Source organism: Hyla sarda, chromosome 2 (genome assembly GCF_029499605.1).
Source record: "Hyla sarda isolate aHylSar1 chromosome 2, aHylSar1.hap1, whole genome shotgun sequence".
NCBI lineage: Eukaryota > Metazoa > Chordata > Amphibia > Anura > Hylidae > Hyla > Hyla sarda.
The window spans coordinates 92491561-92507155 of NC_079190.1; the positions used below are offsets into that span (position 1 = coordinate 92491561).

Here is a 15595-nt window from a genome sequence, read left to right on the forward strand (position 1 = left end):
CACGCCGCCGGCCCCGTGATCGACAGTAATCAGACTCGGAGCGAACACGCTCCGGGGACTGATTACAAACGGGGTGCCGCGTGCAAGATCACGGGGGTCCCCAGCGGCGGGACTCCCGTGATCAGGCATCTTATCCACTATCCTTTGGATAGGGGATAAGATGTCTAAACACCGGAGAACCCCTTTAATTTACATAAATCTGAGTAATAATAAAGATGGTCTCAAGTGCTATTAAAGGGTTACTGCGTACCTAGACATCTTATCCCCTATACAAAGGACAGGGGATAAGATGTCAGATCGGGCGGGGTCCAGCCACCGATCTCCGGCCCGGCACCCCAACATTTGAACATTTATGTTCGGAACGCTGGCTTTGGCGGCTGAGGTCATGACGTCACGCCCCCTTCAATCATGACCATGAAAGTGGACATGACGGCTGTGGTAGATGTCTAAGGGTGAAGTACCCCTTTAAAGGCTATACACAAGGGCACATAGTCTATAGGCCATAGCAGATAGTCTAAATGACTGGATTGGAAAGGAGCTATATAGGCTCTGTCTGACTCTGTGTTTATGAAGATACTATACCTAGAAGCTATACTATACTGAGATTCAGCAGCATACCAGATACATTTGACAGGTCAATTGTTGTATTTTATCTTCTATTTTCTTTTAGTGTTTATTCCCTTATTCACTTGCTGACAGCAGTTTTTACCAGGTTTTTGTTGTTTTTGGTTTAGGTTATCCCTCAGTTTATTTAAAGGATTTACTGGTTTTCAGTGTTTATCAAGTTAGTCTTGTTGGTTTGCACTGGTACCATTCGCTGTTTGTTTGTTTTTCTCTTGTTCAGTCTGCATTTATGAATGGCGTTTAGTTCTTGGAAATGTAGTCTGGGTATTTAATTGATCTTCTAGTTGGTCTATGTGTGTTTTAGTATTAAATATGGCATTTTTGGACAATTCTCTAGTGTGTTACAGAATTCTGCCTAGTGACTTTTTTCTGGTCCTGTTATTGTCAGATATTTTCTCAGTAATGACGGTTTTGTGTTGTGGCACTAAATCTGAGCCTTGCGGCAAGACACCTACCTCTCTCTCTCTCTACTAGGACTGCTACCTCTACCAGCCACTGACATTCATGGTGAGTTATCTTTTGCTTTTGCTTCTGACATTTCCTACAAGCTTGTATGATTTCTTTGCATGACTTCTGCTGGGTCTCGCTATTCTGGTCTGCCATAAGTCCTTGGGATATCTGAGTACTGAGAACCATCATGACACTATAGAGATACAGTGGAGGCCCAATGCACTTCTATCTAAGCCCTATGATGACTTCATACAAAACTGAGCAGTATTGCAACTGTCTACACCACCCTCACACTATGTTTTAAGTAAGGTAACATTTCACCACATCAGTATCTGTTACTGTGGTGTCACAGCACAAGTGGCTGTCCTGTGGTTGAGGACTGTCTTGGGCAGCCTGGCCGCACAGAGTTTTGGGCCCCCTGACGTTCTTTTATATATTAATTATGTGGACATTATAAAATAAGAGTAATATATTTTTCTTTAAATAAATTTTGTTATGGTTCCATGTATATATGTTCGACATGTAACTGCGCCTTTAAAATTGTGAGCAGAAAACCCCATGTGACCATGTGAGCCAATGAGACCACAAAAGTCCCCTCTGTATAGTGAGGTACAGGGGAGGAGTTAGTCAGTACACAGTTCACCCAGTGTGTGCTCCTGAGCAACAGCTACGTGCTGTGTCGTGTGTCCTAAGCAGAGGCCTACTTCAGCTTCAAGTTTACCACTGGTCATCCTACAAGTCTCACTCGCGGGAGGATTACATGCCCCTGCTGAATAGTCAACTGTGCCTTGGAAGGACCCTAGCTACCGGGATCACAAATTCTACAATTCCGTCCATTGAAAAGCACCACAAGGCTCGCAAGGGGTACGCTGCACTCTCACACTAAGGCCAGCTGTTTGTGTTATACCAACTACACAAGCTCAGTAAAAACTGTAACCTGATGTCAGTGTGTTTCTTTGCTCATCGTGTCTGGCCCAGAAAAACTGCTTCCCACCTTTGGACTGTGGATCGGATAAACGGTGCCCTGGCATCACGAAGTGAACAAGATACATCTAGCAACACCCAGTGGCCGCCACATTACTACTATTCATGACATTTACAGACCCTGTCAAGAATGAAACCTGAAATCATAAAAAGCATGTTATACAACATTTCTTGTTCTTTGAAAGTACACTACGACGTGTAAACACTTACATGGGGAATATCCAGAACTGTGACGGGGCTGAACTTGTTAAGGTCTGCACTTAAGTTTGCATTATTAAAATCTTCAACCATGTGATGTGACAGGTTCCTCCTGTGACCCGTCTGCAAAAAGGGGAAGAAATAAAATACATGTTAAACATATCGAACACTATACACAGTAAGACATTATTGTGTCATTATAAAATATACAAGCATTAGATGTATAAACAGCATAGATATAGATCTGAAATTGAACACATAAAAGGTTAACTCTGTTAGGTTGTTATGTATTACATTACATGACACTCTAAAACTCCTTGAAAAGAAATTCTAAACCCTCACAGCAGGCATAAAATAGATTTTCACTTTTCTAGGCTATGTTCACACGGGTCTGATTTGACACAAATTCCACAACACGGGGAAAAAAAAAGACATGTCACATCTTAATGTGAGTATTGAGGAGCCACACATGGATTTGCCTTACTGAAGGGGTTCATTCACATTGAATCTTCAGCACAGGAATGTATAAATTTGGGGCACAAAATAATTTGTCAAGTTTTTTTGCTGCAGATTCTCTTTTATCATGTGAACATTACCTAAGAGTGCACTAAAAAGTTTACTCAAAGGATCTATGGGGTTTAAATAAAAAAAATTATGAGGGCAATCTACGTTAATAGAAAAGGCTTACATGCATGATCCTCAACTATTAGCTGGGGTAGAGAATAGCTAATTATATTGCATAGCTAAGCAATGCTTAAAGGGGTATTCCGGGCAAAAACATTTTATCCCCTATTCAAAGGATAGGGGATAAGATGTCTGATCGCAGGGAGGCCGCTGCCGAGACCCCCCCCCCCCCCCCCCCCCCCCCCGCGATATACCTGCAGCACCCACATGAGTCTCCAGTTTCGGAAATCTTCAGGTTTCTGGGACTGGGGAAGTAACGTCACACCCCCTCCATTCATGTCTATGGGAGGGGGCGTGACGGCCGTCACGCCCCCTCCCATAGACATGAATGGAGGGGGCGTGGTGTGACGTCTCGTCCCCAGTCCCAGAAACCCGGAGGTTTCCGAAACTGGAGACTTAGCACCCACATAGAATGCGGGTTCTGCAGGGAGATCAAGGGGGGTCTCAGCAGCAGGCTCCCCTTTGGATAGTGGATAAAATGTTTTTGCCCGGAATAACTCTTTAATTTCCCCTGCAGAGGTGCTGCAGGAAAATTAAACACTTGGAGGACATATATTAAGCTGCTTCAGTAGTGCAGATGGGCAAATGTTGCTTCTGGAGAAAAAAGCAATGTTATTTTTGTGCATAAATGTGCATTTACATGCAAAATCACCATTAATAGGGAAAAATTTGTGATATTTGGGGCAAGTATGTTGCCCATGCCAAGGGATAAAGGAGGGATAAAGTAGGACGGAAGGGGCTCAGCCTTGCATGTTGGGGGTGTGCCGGGGCAACCCTTAAACAAGGATTTCTAAATGCAGACATTGCAGGGTTCTCCCTATATGTCATCTAGTGTTGTCTATGTCTACATACTAACATAAAACATGTCATTAGAAAGAGATAGAGAGAATCCTTATAATCTTTACATCTCAGAACCCAAGATAAGTAAGATGAGGGGTGATTGATACCAACACTGCCGGGCAAAAAAGTGCACTTTAAAGGGGTACTTTTTTTTAATAGAAGTAATTTACAAATCTGTATAACTTTCTGGAGCCAGTTGATATGAAATAAATTGTTTTCCACCGGAGTACCCCTTTAACACTACAAAGTGATATAATATATATTATTTTTTAATACTGACCAAAGATGCTCTTTAAAGGCACCTTCCAGGTTTGTTTTTTATTGTTGAGGTATACTTAGTATAGGCCATCAGTATGCAATCAATGAGGGTTGAACTCCCAGTACACCCACCAATCAGTTGATAGAAGGGTCCGCTGTCATGACTCAAACACTTCAATTCCTGTTCCTGAAGCTTATACTATTCACTTCAACAGGAAAAGTTATCAGGTTAATTTGTTATCCAGTGTACTGAGCTGTGCCTAAGAGGAAGTGATGAGGCCGCAGCATTTTCACAAACGCAGAGGCCCCTTAGATTTACCACGGGCCAGACCCCATTAATCACATATCGATGGCCTGTTCTAATAGGCCAACAACAAACAAAAAATCTTGCAAAACCCTTTTAGGGTTTACTGCATTGAAGGGAAATGTGTAGATAAAGCCACACACATCCAACATAACAAGAGATTCCAAGTTTACCTTTGGTCTTTGTGAATTGGAGAGGACCATGGACCTGGTGTAGCTGAGTCTTGGCTTCTCTACGTCAATGCTGGGGCTGCATAAACTGCTGCAGGAAGATGACAAGCTGGTGTCGATGTTGGTAATATGGTCCTCAGGACAACTGATCTGCAATGTATAGAATACAGAAACAATGCTGTAATATGATATACTACTCATAACCATGTAAGAAAGGCCACACACTGTAAGAATAGATAGTTATGGTAAGAACCAGCCGGGCTACTTTTCAGTTTCAGTGATAATGTTACAGTATGGAGTGAAGAACAATGTCAGACACAGCTATCATGACCTCATAGAAATTCTATACTCCGGGGGGGGGGGGGTCTCCTATATGTTCTGTTAATTTAGAAGATTTACAAATATTAACCCTTTAATTTAGATTTTTTTGTTTTCTTCTTTGTTATTATTTTTCCACAAACACAGTCGTATAAGGGCTTATTTTTTGGAGAAACAAGTTGTACTTTTTACCTTCACACTTTATTTTGCCATATGTTGTTCAGACATTTAAAAATGTGAGATGGTATCGAGTCTTACTCCTGAGCATGGAAATGTTATGGTCACTTCCCAAGGATTGCATTACTCTGGTGGAAATGTGGCGGAGGTGCTCGTAGTCTATGGTTATGTTCACATGCTGCAGATCATTAGCAGAAAATATTTCTGCAGTAAAACAAATGTATTTAAACTTAGTTACAGATCTGCTTCAGACCAGTTGATGTAGGGGAGTCGCAAAAGGTCAATGTGCAGCTAAGAGCTGTTTACAACTTGATTTACGTAAATGTCTCAAGTATATTGATTATGGAGCAGGATGGTAATGCCTGTCTGCTTAGTACTAAAATAATGCATTAAAGGGGTATTCAGGCTTTAAGCCCATGATGCTGTTATAATACTGTGTAATTTGCTTCTTTGTGTAATATGCACCACTTTGTCACATTTCATGCATGAGACCCACACTCGGAAGTGCTGCTATTTTACTGTTGTTCCTGACCTTTCCCAGCATTCCATGTGGCAAGAGACATTGGGGGAGATTTATCAAAACCTGTGTGGAGGAAAAGTTGACCAGTTGCCCATGGCAACCAATCAGATTGCTTTCATTTTGAAAAGGGTCTCTAAAAAATAAAAGAAGTGATCTGATTGGTTGCTATGGGCAACTGGTCAACTTTTCCTCTGCACAGGTCTTGATAAATCTCCTCCTATGTGTCATAAATCACATGGGGGGTTATGTATCAATAATGGCGTGGCAATCACAGTTATGTGACGTTCCTAAAGCATATTAAAAAAAAAGAAAATAATATTGTGTAAAACATTTTATTTAAACAAAAAAAGAAATTGTCTTTGTGTAACTGCTACATTATTATTTGTTGGAGGAAACACAAAATATTATAATGTAAACAAACATTTGTAACCCACTTTGGTTGGTCAGTGTTTGAATGTTCTACCTTCTATTGTTGTAGCTACTTTCTCTGTCATTTTTTTCTTGGCTTAAGTTTGCGACTTAACGATCATGATTGGCCCCAAAATTGCACCAAAACAAAAAGTTGTAATTGACGACTTTCACTCCAAGGAATGATTTCAACTGAAATTTCAACCGTCAAATCAGTGATAATGTTCTAAACCATTTGGCGCAACTGATTGTCGCAAAAAGTAACATATAAAGAAAATTGCGACAAATCACAGTAAAAAAACAGTGTAAAATCTTTCATGCATATCCCCAAATGTCTCTGCCGACATGGAATACTGAAAAAGGTCAGAGACAACAACCTGTGACCGCACATTGTTACCAGTGCATCCACAGGTAACTACAGCGTCTCAGCCTGATCAGTCGTAGTATAGAGATGAGAAAAAGCTGTAGAATTGATGTATCTTTCAGACATTCCAGTGTCACCTGAGTGTCTTATGACCCTAATAAATGTATTTAAATCCTTCAGAATTATTATTTTACTTTCTGAAACGGATCACAAGTTTCGGCCTTGCTACATTAAAATGGTGAAATATACAGTGAGAATCCACAACATCTGCAATATAATAGGTATTTAGGGTATGTTCACAAATGTTCACAAATATAACAGGCGGAAAGTCTGAATTCCGCCGGAATATTCTTCACAGACTTTCCACACAGACATTTGGCTGCAGCAGAATCCCATTTAATTTTATGGGATTCTGCTGCACTGTTCACAATGTGGAATTTCCACAGCAGATGTTTTCCAATTCAGGCTTCCGCAAAAAAAAAAAAAAATAGACTTGTCTATTCTTTTTGTGGATTTCGCTCAGAAATGCATTACTGTCTATCAGACATTGCATTTCTAAGCGGTCCTAGCGTCTGTCGAATTCTTCTAATGTTTTTCATGCGGACATTCCGCACAAATTGTGTAAACATGGCCTTATATTTTTGCACAGAAAAGTCTGCAGTTTGTGGATAAGATTTGCAAACTTATATTCGCTGAACAGCTACTGTAATCTGTGAGTAAACTGCTCAGGTGTTTCCAATGACAACTAGCAGAATTGTGAATTCAGCTCTGCAAATTTATAATAAACACTGTAACTCAGGAAAGCAAGGAATCAGTAATGAAATGTATTTACAAATTCACTCAACTATTGATGGAGATTTTGGCCCTGATTTACTATTGTAATCCCGACCTGCTTTTATCAGGTTGTGCAGCAAATTATGTCTGCACCTGAATGCAATACCCTATGGACAGTATTTACGCTTAAAGGGTACCTCTCATCAAATAAACTTTTGATATATTTTAGATTAATGAATGTTGAATAACTTTCCAATAGCATGTTAATGAAAAATATGCTTCTTTCTATTGTATTTTTCCCGATCAGTCCTGTCAGCAAGCATTTCTGACTCATGCTGGAGTCCTAAACACTCAGAGCTGCCAGCCTGCTTTGTTCACAGCCAAGCAGGCTGTGAACAAAGCAGGCTGGCAGCTCTGAGTGTTCTCCTTTGTGAACAAAGCAGACTGGCAGCTCGTAGTGTTTAGGACTCCAGCATGAGTCTGAAATGCTTGCTGCCAGGACTGGTAGGGAGACCCCTAGTGGTCATTTCTTCAAAGTGGAAAATTAAATAGAAAGAAGCATATTTTTTAATAACATGTAATTGTAAAGTTATTCTGCATACATTAATCTATAATATATCAAAAGTTTTTTGATGAGAGGTACCCCTTAAAGAGGATTAACAGTTCAGACTTAGCGTTCGAGCAGCAAGCCCATGAGTTGTCATGTCGTCTCCTTTCAAGGAGCTATCCAGTCGAAGTTCTCCAAACAGCTTATGAGAGAGCCAAAAGTGTAAACAGGAGGGATCTTCTCAATTATAACAATAAAAATAAAAAATATCTAAATCAGAATAAAATTAATAAAAAAACAGAAGAAAGATTTTCCTTCTCATTCAAATATAGCCCCCTTACGGACATAATAAAAAGTTCCATACAAACAAATTGGAATCTGATAGCTAGAGATCCCTCATTAGGTAATATCGGTCTGCAAAAACCAATAGTAACATTCAAACGAACTAACAATCTAAAAGACGAGCTAACTAGCAGCAAATTTAAAACATCAAAAAACAGCAGTAACTGGCTAGAAAAAAGTACCTTAGTAGGCAACTACAATTGCGGAAGGTGCAAGTGGTGCCCCCAATTAAAACAAGGAAAAATGGTTAGCTTGGGAGGTATCCCAAAAAAATGTCTCTGAGTTTATCTGCTGCAGAACCTCTTACGTCATATACGCACTTACTTGTAGCTGCGGGAGGTTCCATATTGGCAGCACAGCCAGAGCATTAAACACCAGGTTCCGTGAGCACGTGTGGTCTTTGAGATCAGGTAAGGGGTCCCCAAGGCTAATTGAGCATATGCGAGTAGTGCATAATGGGGATGCCTCTGCCTTGCAGTTCATGGGGTTAAAAAGTTTTTTTGCCAAAAGGGTTCAGATGCATTTAAGGTACTTCGGGAAACCAAGGCCCGCTGAATCCTGAGAACAAATGCGCAGGAGGCAGCGGGTCTCAATGACAGGATTTATATGGGACTTTTCCTTTGAACTTTGTATTGTTTTTAAATGTATACACAATTTGGTATGTATATTTTTAAATGTTGCCTGTTATCCCCGCCCTGCTCCTGACGTCACCTGAGAAGGTGTATTTAGGTGCCGTACCTGAGCAGGAAAGGGAGGGTCTGTGGAAGCGCAATGGCGTGAAACAATTGTCACCTGGCAGAGCACACTGGCGTCCGTACGGTCAACAGCCTGATGTCCTGCATTTTACCTGCACCAAGAATGAAATAAAAGTCTTCATGCACAGCGGTGAGTCGCCTTTCTGCTTTTCTTGCACTTGTGGATATAAGACTGTATTTTCTGAAATAGAGCACCACCGCCGAAGATAATTTGGTTTCCCCTGGTTACTACACGCCATCCCACACGGAATGCCGGGCAGCTTCCTTCTCTATTAGCTGTTTTCCTGATTTTTTTTGTGCTTGCACTAAAATAAACCTACAAACCGAAAAAGGGCATGGTTGTCTGGAAAAGGGGCATGTTCTCACAACCCAATCTATTTACTATTGAATTCACAGAAAATCATGTAAATATGTGAATCCCTATAGTAAATAAAGAGAAATCCTACAAGTCAGAAACAAAAATTTCACACTAATAAAAACCTAACACTATAAGTAAATCAGGGCCTATGGGGGAGATTTATCAAAACCTGTATAGAGGAAGAGAGATGCAGTTGCCCATAGCAACCAATCAGATTGCTTCTTTCATTTTTTTTAATTGCCTCTGAAAAATAGAAGAAGCAATCTGATTGGTTGCTATGGGCAACTGATAACTTTTTCCAGGTTTTGATAAATCTCCTCCTATATCTCTAATATGGAAATGCAAGAAATGATATAACAAGGTTCTTGTACTCTATAATCTTTGCTATTTTTCATCTTTTACATCCTCTAGAAGACAAAATAAAATGATTTTCTTGGGAATTCCTGAGGACAATAGTAAGATAACCATTATCTTCTGTATTATTATTAGTATGTCCACTTACATTTACTGCATGCTATATGGTACACAGCTTTATTGTCCCATAAACAGTGCCCACAGTCAATTAAAAACACCCCTTTATGGCATACAGGTATATAACTTAGTAACATAGGGGGAGATTTATCAAAACCTGTCCAGAGGAAACGTTGACCAGTTGCCCATAGCAACCAATAAGAATTGCTTCTTTTATTTCTCAGAGGCCTTTTCAAAAATGAAAGAAGGAATCTGATTGGTTGCTATGGGCAACTGGTCAACTTTTCTTTTACACAGGTATTGATAAATCTCCCTCATAGTTTGTAAGGTTGAGAAAAAGACAAGAGTCCATCAAGTTCAACCTAAAACCCTACTGTGTTGAACCAAAACAAGGCCCCATGAGGAAAAAACGTCTTCCCGACACCAATATGACGATTAGAATAAATCCCTGGATCAATGTTCTATGCCCATAAATCTAGTATCCGTAACCTGTAATTTTATATTTTTCCAGAAAAAGATCCAGACCCCCCCTTGAACCTGTTTATTGAGTCAGACATCACAACTTCATGTGGCAGAGAGTTCCATAGTCTCACTGCTCTTATAGTAAAGAATCTCCGTCTGTGATGATGGTGCAACCTTCTTTCCTCTAGATGTAGAGGATATCCCCTTGTCATGGTTATCGTCCTAGGTATAAAAAGGTCACTAGAAAGATCTCTGTACTGTCCATTCATATATTTGTTCATTGTGATCAGATCACCCCTAAGACGTGTTTTCTCCAAACCAAATAAACCTCAGGTTTTATAACCTATCTTGGTCCTGTTATCCTCTCATACCATCAATTATATTTGTTGCCCTCCTGTATATGTCACACTGAATCGTTTCAGAATTAAAGCGATTCCTCACACCACTGTAAGACAGCATTTCCCAAAAACTGTCTGACATGGATGATCTCACCAATCCATAGGAGATGGATCAAGCCTTTGCCAGATGAAAATATCAAATACATTTCAACATTTTTGCCCAAACACTAGTCTTTTTGGCACTTTGCTCGATCTGGCATAGCTTTCAGTGAGGGTGCATGGGTAGAATGTGAAACACTATGATATACGTAGAGGTGTGCACCTCAACATAGTTCAGGGTGCCTGTGCACTGGCGAAGGATTCTTAAAAGCCAATTAGGCATTTAAAGACAACATTCTAATATTAGTATTTACATGGTGCACATTCTTACAAATCTACATTCCCTAAGGTAATAAATCCCATTAGACCTTGTACATGAGGACTTTAAAGGGGTACTCCGGCGCTAAACATCTTATTTCTTATCAAAAGGAGAGGGGATAAGATGTCAGATCGCCAGGATTCCGCCGCCCCCTCCCATAGAATTGCATTGAGGGGGCTGGGCATGATGTCACGAGGGGGCAGAGCCGTGACATCACAATACTTTATCCCGTGCACCGCCCGTCATCAGCAACATAACATGTAGAACACAGGGCCTTTGGATGTGTTCAGTAAAGAAAATGCTGCATCCTATTCACTTACAAAAGAGAAAAAAAAGTAGACGACAAACTGTGGGGACTTATAAATTGTTCTTAGCTCAGATTTTCATGAAATCGTATTAGCCCACCTGTCTCAAAAAGGGGCACTACAATTATTTACAGTAATATCTGTTTAAAATGTACTCAATATAGCTATATGATGCAGATGGTTGCATGCAGGGCAAGCATTTGATTAAATCGTATCCTGTGTGGGTAGGTACCTCTATTTCCTGTACAACCAACATAAAAGGAAAAGGTTATGTTCAACATCATGGACAGTGTTTGTTTGTTTCTTTAATGGTCCCATTTTTTTCTTTTCATTTATATAGTATAGACGTATTCAGTAGCGCTGTACAGAGATTATCATATCAGTCCCTGACTCTGTTGGGCCTCACAATCCAACCCGTATATGTTTCTGGAGTGAAAGAAGAAACCAATGTATCCTGAGGAAGCCCATGCAATCACAGGGAGAACATACAAACTCCATGCAGATGTTGCCCTGCTGATAGTTGAACCCAGGACCCCAGCACTCGAAAGCGACCAATGAGGAAAAAAAACACAACAAATTGTTTTCCTATTTCCTATAGTTTTTCTATATTAGGTTTCTATACATACTTTGGTAACAAGCTACAAGCAAACCCTATGTAGTCTGATCCAGCAGCTAAACCATCCTCCTCCTTCCACTTCTTTATGCTAACACACCAAATAAGATTTGTGGAGATTTATTAAATCCTGTCCAGAGGAAAAGTTGCTGAGTTGTCCATAGCAACCAATCAGATCGCTTCTTTCATTTTTCAGAGGCCTATGCAAAAATGAAAGAAGCAATCTGATTGGTTGCTATGGGCAACTCATCAATTTTTCCTCTAGACAGGTTTTGATAAATCTCCCCCATTGTCTCTAACACCTCAGAATCATTAAGGGTGTATTCAAACCTAAAAAAATATATGCAGGAAACTTTACGTGTGAATACACCCTTAGGATAGGGTCACATCTAGCGTATTTTGCTGCATATTTTCTGCTGTATATTTGTTACAGTCGAATTTGCTAACCATTGACTTCAATGGGTAGGAAAATACGCAGATACACAGCAAAATGTTTCCCCCCCCCCCCCCCAAATTTTACATTTTTGCAAGGGTTAATAGCAGAAAATACCCCCCAAAATTAGTAACCCCATCTCTTCTGAGTATGAAGGTACCCCATAAGTTGACCTGAAGTGCACTACGGGCGAACTACAATGCTCAGAAAAGAAGAGTCATATTTGGCTTTTTGAGAGCAAATTTTGCTCGGGGGGCATGTCGCATTTAGGAAGCCCTATGGTGCCAGGACAGCAAAATAACCCCCACATGGCATACCATTTTGGAAACTAGACCCCTTGAGGAACGTAACAAGGGGTACAGTGAGCATTTACCCCCCACTGGTGTCTGTCAGATCTCTGGAACAGTGGGCTGTACAAAATTTTTAATTTGCACAGCCCACTGTTCCAAAGATCTGTCAGATACCAGTGTGGTGTAAAATCTCACTGCACCCCTCATTACATTCCATGAGGAGTGTAGTTTGCGAAATGGGGTCACATGTGGTTTTTTTTTGCGTTTGTCAAAACCACTGTAACAATCAGCCACCCCTGTGCAAATCACCTCAAATGTACATGGTGCACTCTCCCTTCTGGGCCTTGTTGTGCGCCCCCAGAGCACTTTGCGCCCACATATGGGGTATCTCCGTAGTCGGGAGAAATTGCATTACAAATTTTGGGGGGCTTTTTTCCCTTTTACCTCTTGTCAAAATGAAAAGTATAGGGCAACACCAGTATGTTAGTGTAAAAAATTTATTTTTTTACACTGACATGCTGGTGTGGACCCCAACTTCACCTTTTCATAAGGGGTGAAAGGAGAAAAAGCCCCCCAAAATTTGTTAGGCAATTTCTCCCGAGTACGGCGATACCCCATATGTGGCCCTAAACTGTTGCCTTGAAATACGACAGGGCTCCAAAGTGAGAGCGCCATGTACATTTGAGGCCTGAATTAGGGATTTGCATAGGGGTGGAGATAGGGGTATTCTACGCCAGTGATTCCCAAACAGGGTGCCTCAAGCTGTTGCAAAACTCCCAGCATGCTTGGACAGTCAACGGCTGTCCGGCAATACAGGGAGTTGTTGTTTTGCAACAGCTGGAGGCTCCATTTTGGAAACAGTGGCGTCCCAGACATTTTTCATTTTTATTGGGGAGGGGAGGGGGGCTGTGTAGGGGTATGTGTATATGTAGTGTTTTTTACTTTTTATTTTATTTTGTGTTAGTGTAGTGTTTTTAGGGTACAGTCACATGGGCGGGGGGATTACAGCGAGTTTCCCGCTGCGAGTTAGAGCTGCCGCGCAAAATTTGCTGCATCGCAAACTTGCAGCCTGATACTCACTGTAAGCCCCCTGCCCATGTGAATGTACCCTGTACATTCACAGGGGGGGAGGGACCTCCAGCTGTTGCAAAACTACAACTCCCAGCATGCACAGTCTATCAGTGCATGCTGGTAGTTATAGTTTTGCAACAGCTGGAGGCACACGGGTTGGGAAACACTGAGTTAGGAAACAGACAATGTTTCCCAACCAGTGTGCTTCCAGTTATTTCAAAACCACAACTTCCAAACATTCTCAGGCATGCTGGAAGTAGTAGTTCGGCAACATCTTTAGAGCCAGATGTTACCGAACTACAACTCCCAGCATGCTTTGAATTGTAGTTTTGCAACATCTGGAGGACTACAGTTTGCAGACCACTAATACAGTGGTTCCCAATCTGTGCCCTTCCAGATGTTGCAAAACTACAACTCCCAGTATGCCAAAACTGTCCAGGCATGCTGGGAGTTGTAGTTCTGCAACATCTGAAGGGTCAGATGTTACAGAACTACAACTCCCAGCATGCCTGGACAGTAAGGGCATGCTGAGGATGTGTTGTTTTGCAGCATCTGGAAGGGCACAGTGGTCCCAAAACTGTGGACCTCCAGATGTTGCAAAACTGCAACTCCCAGCATGCCCGGACGCCAAGGGCTGTCTAGGCATGCTGGGAGTTGTAGTGTAAGGGGACCAGATGGAGCAGTCCAGATCGCTTTACGGCAGTCTGGACTGCTGCAAAGGTCCAACGACGCCGCCGTAGATCCACTCACCTGTCGCCGCCGTCTCCGTTGCCGGGATCCGGGTCTTGAGGGACGAGGTAAGTACCGGGGCCGGTCCCCAACACTCCCCCGTCCCCCGCCGCATCTTCCGGTCTTCCTCCCGTTCTCTCCGGACTTCCAGGGGCCGGGCAGGGTGGGAGGAAGTAACCGCCCCCCCTGCGATTGGTCGGTTAGCTAACCGAGGAATCGCTCCTATACTTCAGCATGGTCCTGGCTGTCTGTGACAACCGGGATCATGCAAAATTACCGGGCAGTCGGGTCCCAGAGACCCGATCAGCCCGGTATCGCCGCAGATCGCAGGGGCGATTTCCCTCGCGATTTGCGACGATCGCCGACATGGGGGCCTACATGGCCCCCCTCGGCGTTTGCCCTGGATGCCTGCTGAAGCATTTCAGCAGGCATCTGCTTCCGATCTCTGCCCGGCGCGCGGCAGGGACCGGAAAACGCCATGACGTACTCATACGTCATGGGTCCTTAAAGCCCAGGGTGTGGAGACGTTTGCATACGTCATGGGTCCTTAAGGGGTTAAAGGTGGGTGGAGGCTGGAGCCAAGTTGGACTGGATATCACAGATAGAGATCCCAAGTTGGAACAAAAAGGAGGAGTTCAGTGTTTAAAGGCACTTGGTGTAGTTTAGGTGATTGGCATTGCCATCCCTCAAAGTACCCCATAGCCTCAAGCACACTGCACCCCTTATTCCTTTCTATGACAAAAATTCATATACATACTGGGCGGGAATAGTGGCGGGGCAGAGGTGCTTTATTTGGTCCGGGGGGGCTTGAGTGCTGTCATGGCCCCCCTCGGCGTTTGCCCTGGATGCCTCCTGAAGCATTTCAGCAGGCATCTGCTTCCGATCTCTGCCCGGCGAGCGGCAGGGACCGGAAAACGCCATGACGTACTCATACGTCATGGGTCCTTAAAGCCCAGGGTGTGGAGACGTTTGCATACGTCATGGGTCCTTAAGGGGTTAAAGGTGGGTGGAGGCTGGAGCCAAGTTGGACTGGATATCACAGATAGAGATCCCAAGTTGGAACAAAAAGGAGGAGTTCAGTGTTTAAAGGCACTTGGTGTAGTTAAGGTGATTGGCATTGCCATCCCTCAAAGTACCCCATAGCCTCAAGCACACTGCACCCCTTATTCCTTTCTATGACAAAAATTCATATACATACTGGGCGGGAATAGTGGCGGGGCAGAGGTGCTTTATTTGGTCCGGGGGGGCTTGAGTGGTGTCAGTTCGTCCCTGCTGACTTTATTACTTTTTTGGACATCTTCAAAACATTTTGGAAAAAATAGCACAGGGGCTTTAAAAAGGGGGCATAGAAAAAGAGTACAAATGTTTAAAAGGGTGCAAAAATCATACA

At 42.4% G+C, this 15595-nt stretch overlaps 1 protein-coding gene across 9 annotated transcripts in view; it reads right to left on the minus strand.

Annotated features, from left to right (window-relative positions):
- Nucleotides 1–15595, minus strand: part of ARHGAP9 (Rho GTPase activating protein 9) — a 166007-nt gene that overhangs the window by 50757 nt on the left and 99655 nt on the right. For 8 of the 9 annotated variants that reach the window (XM_056562545.1, XM_056562542.1, XM_056562544.1 and 5 more), the window contains 2 exons: nt 4516–4662; nt 2269–2379 (listed from right to left, as the gene is read on the minus strand). In XM_056562545.1, coding sequence (XP_056418520.1) covers nt 2269–2379; nt 4516–4662 — 258 coding nt within the window. Of the gene's footprint in view, nt 1–2268; nt 2380–4515; nt 4663–8809; nt 9231–15595 lie in introns of those variants that run through there. The other variant, XM_056562548.1, reaches the window with a different exon arrangement.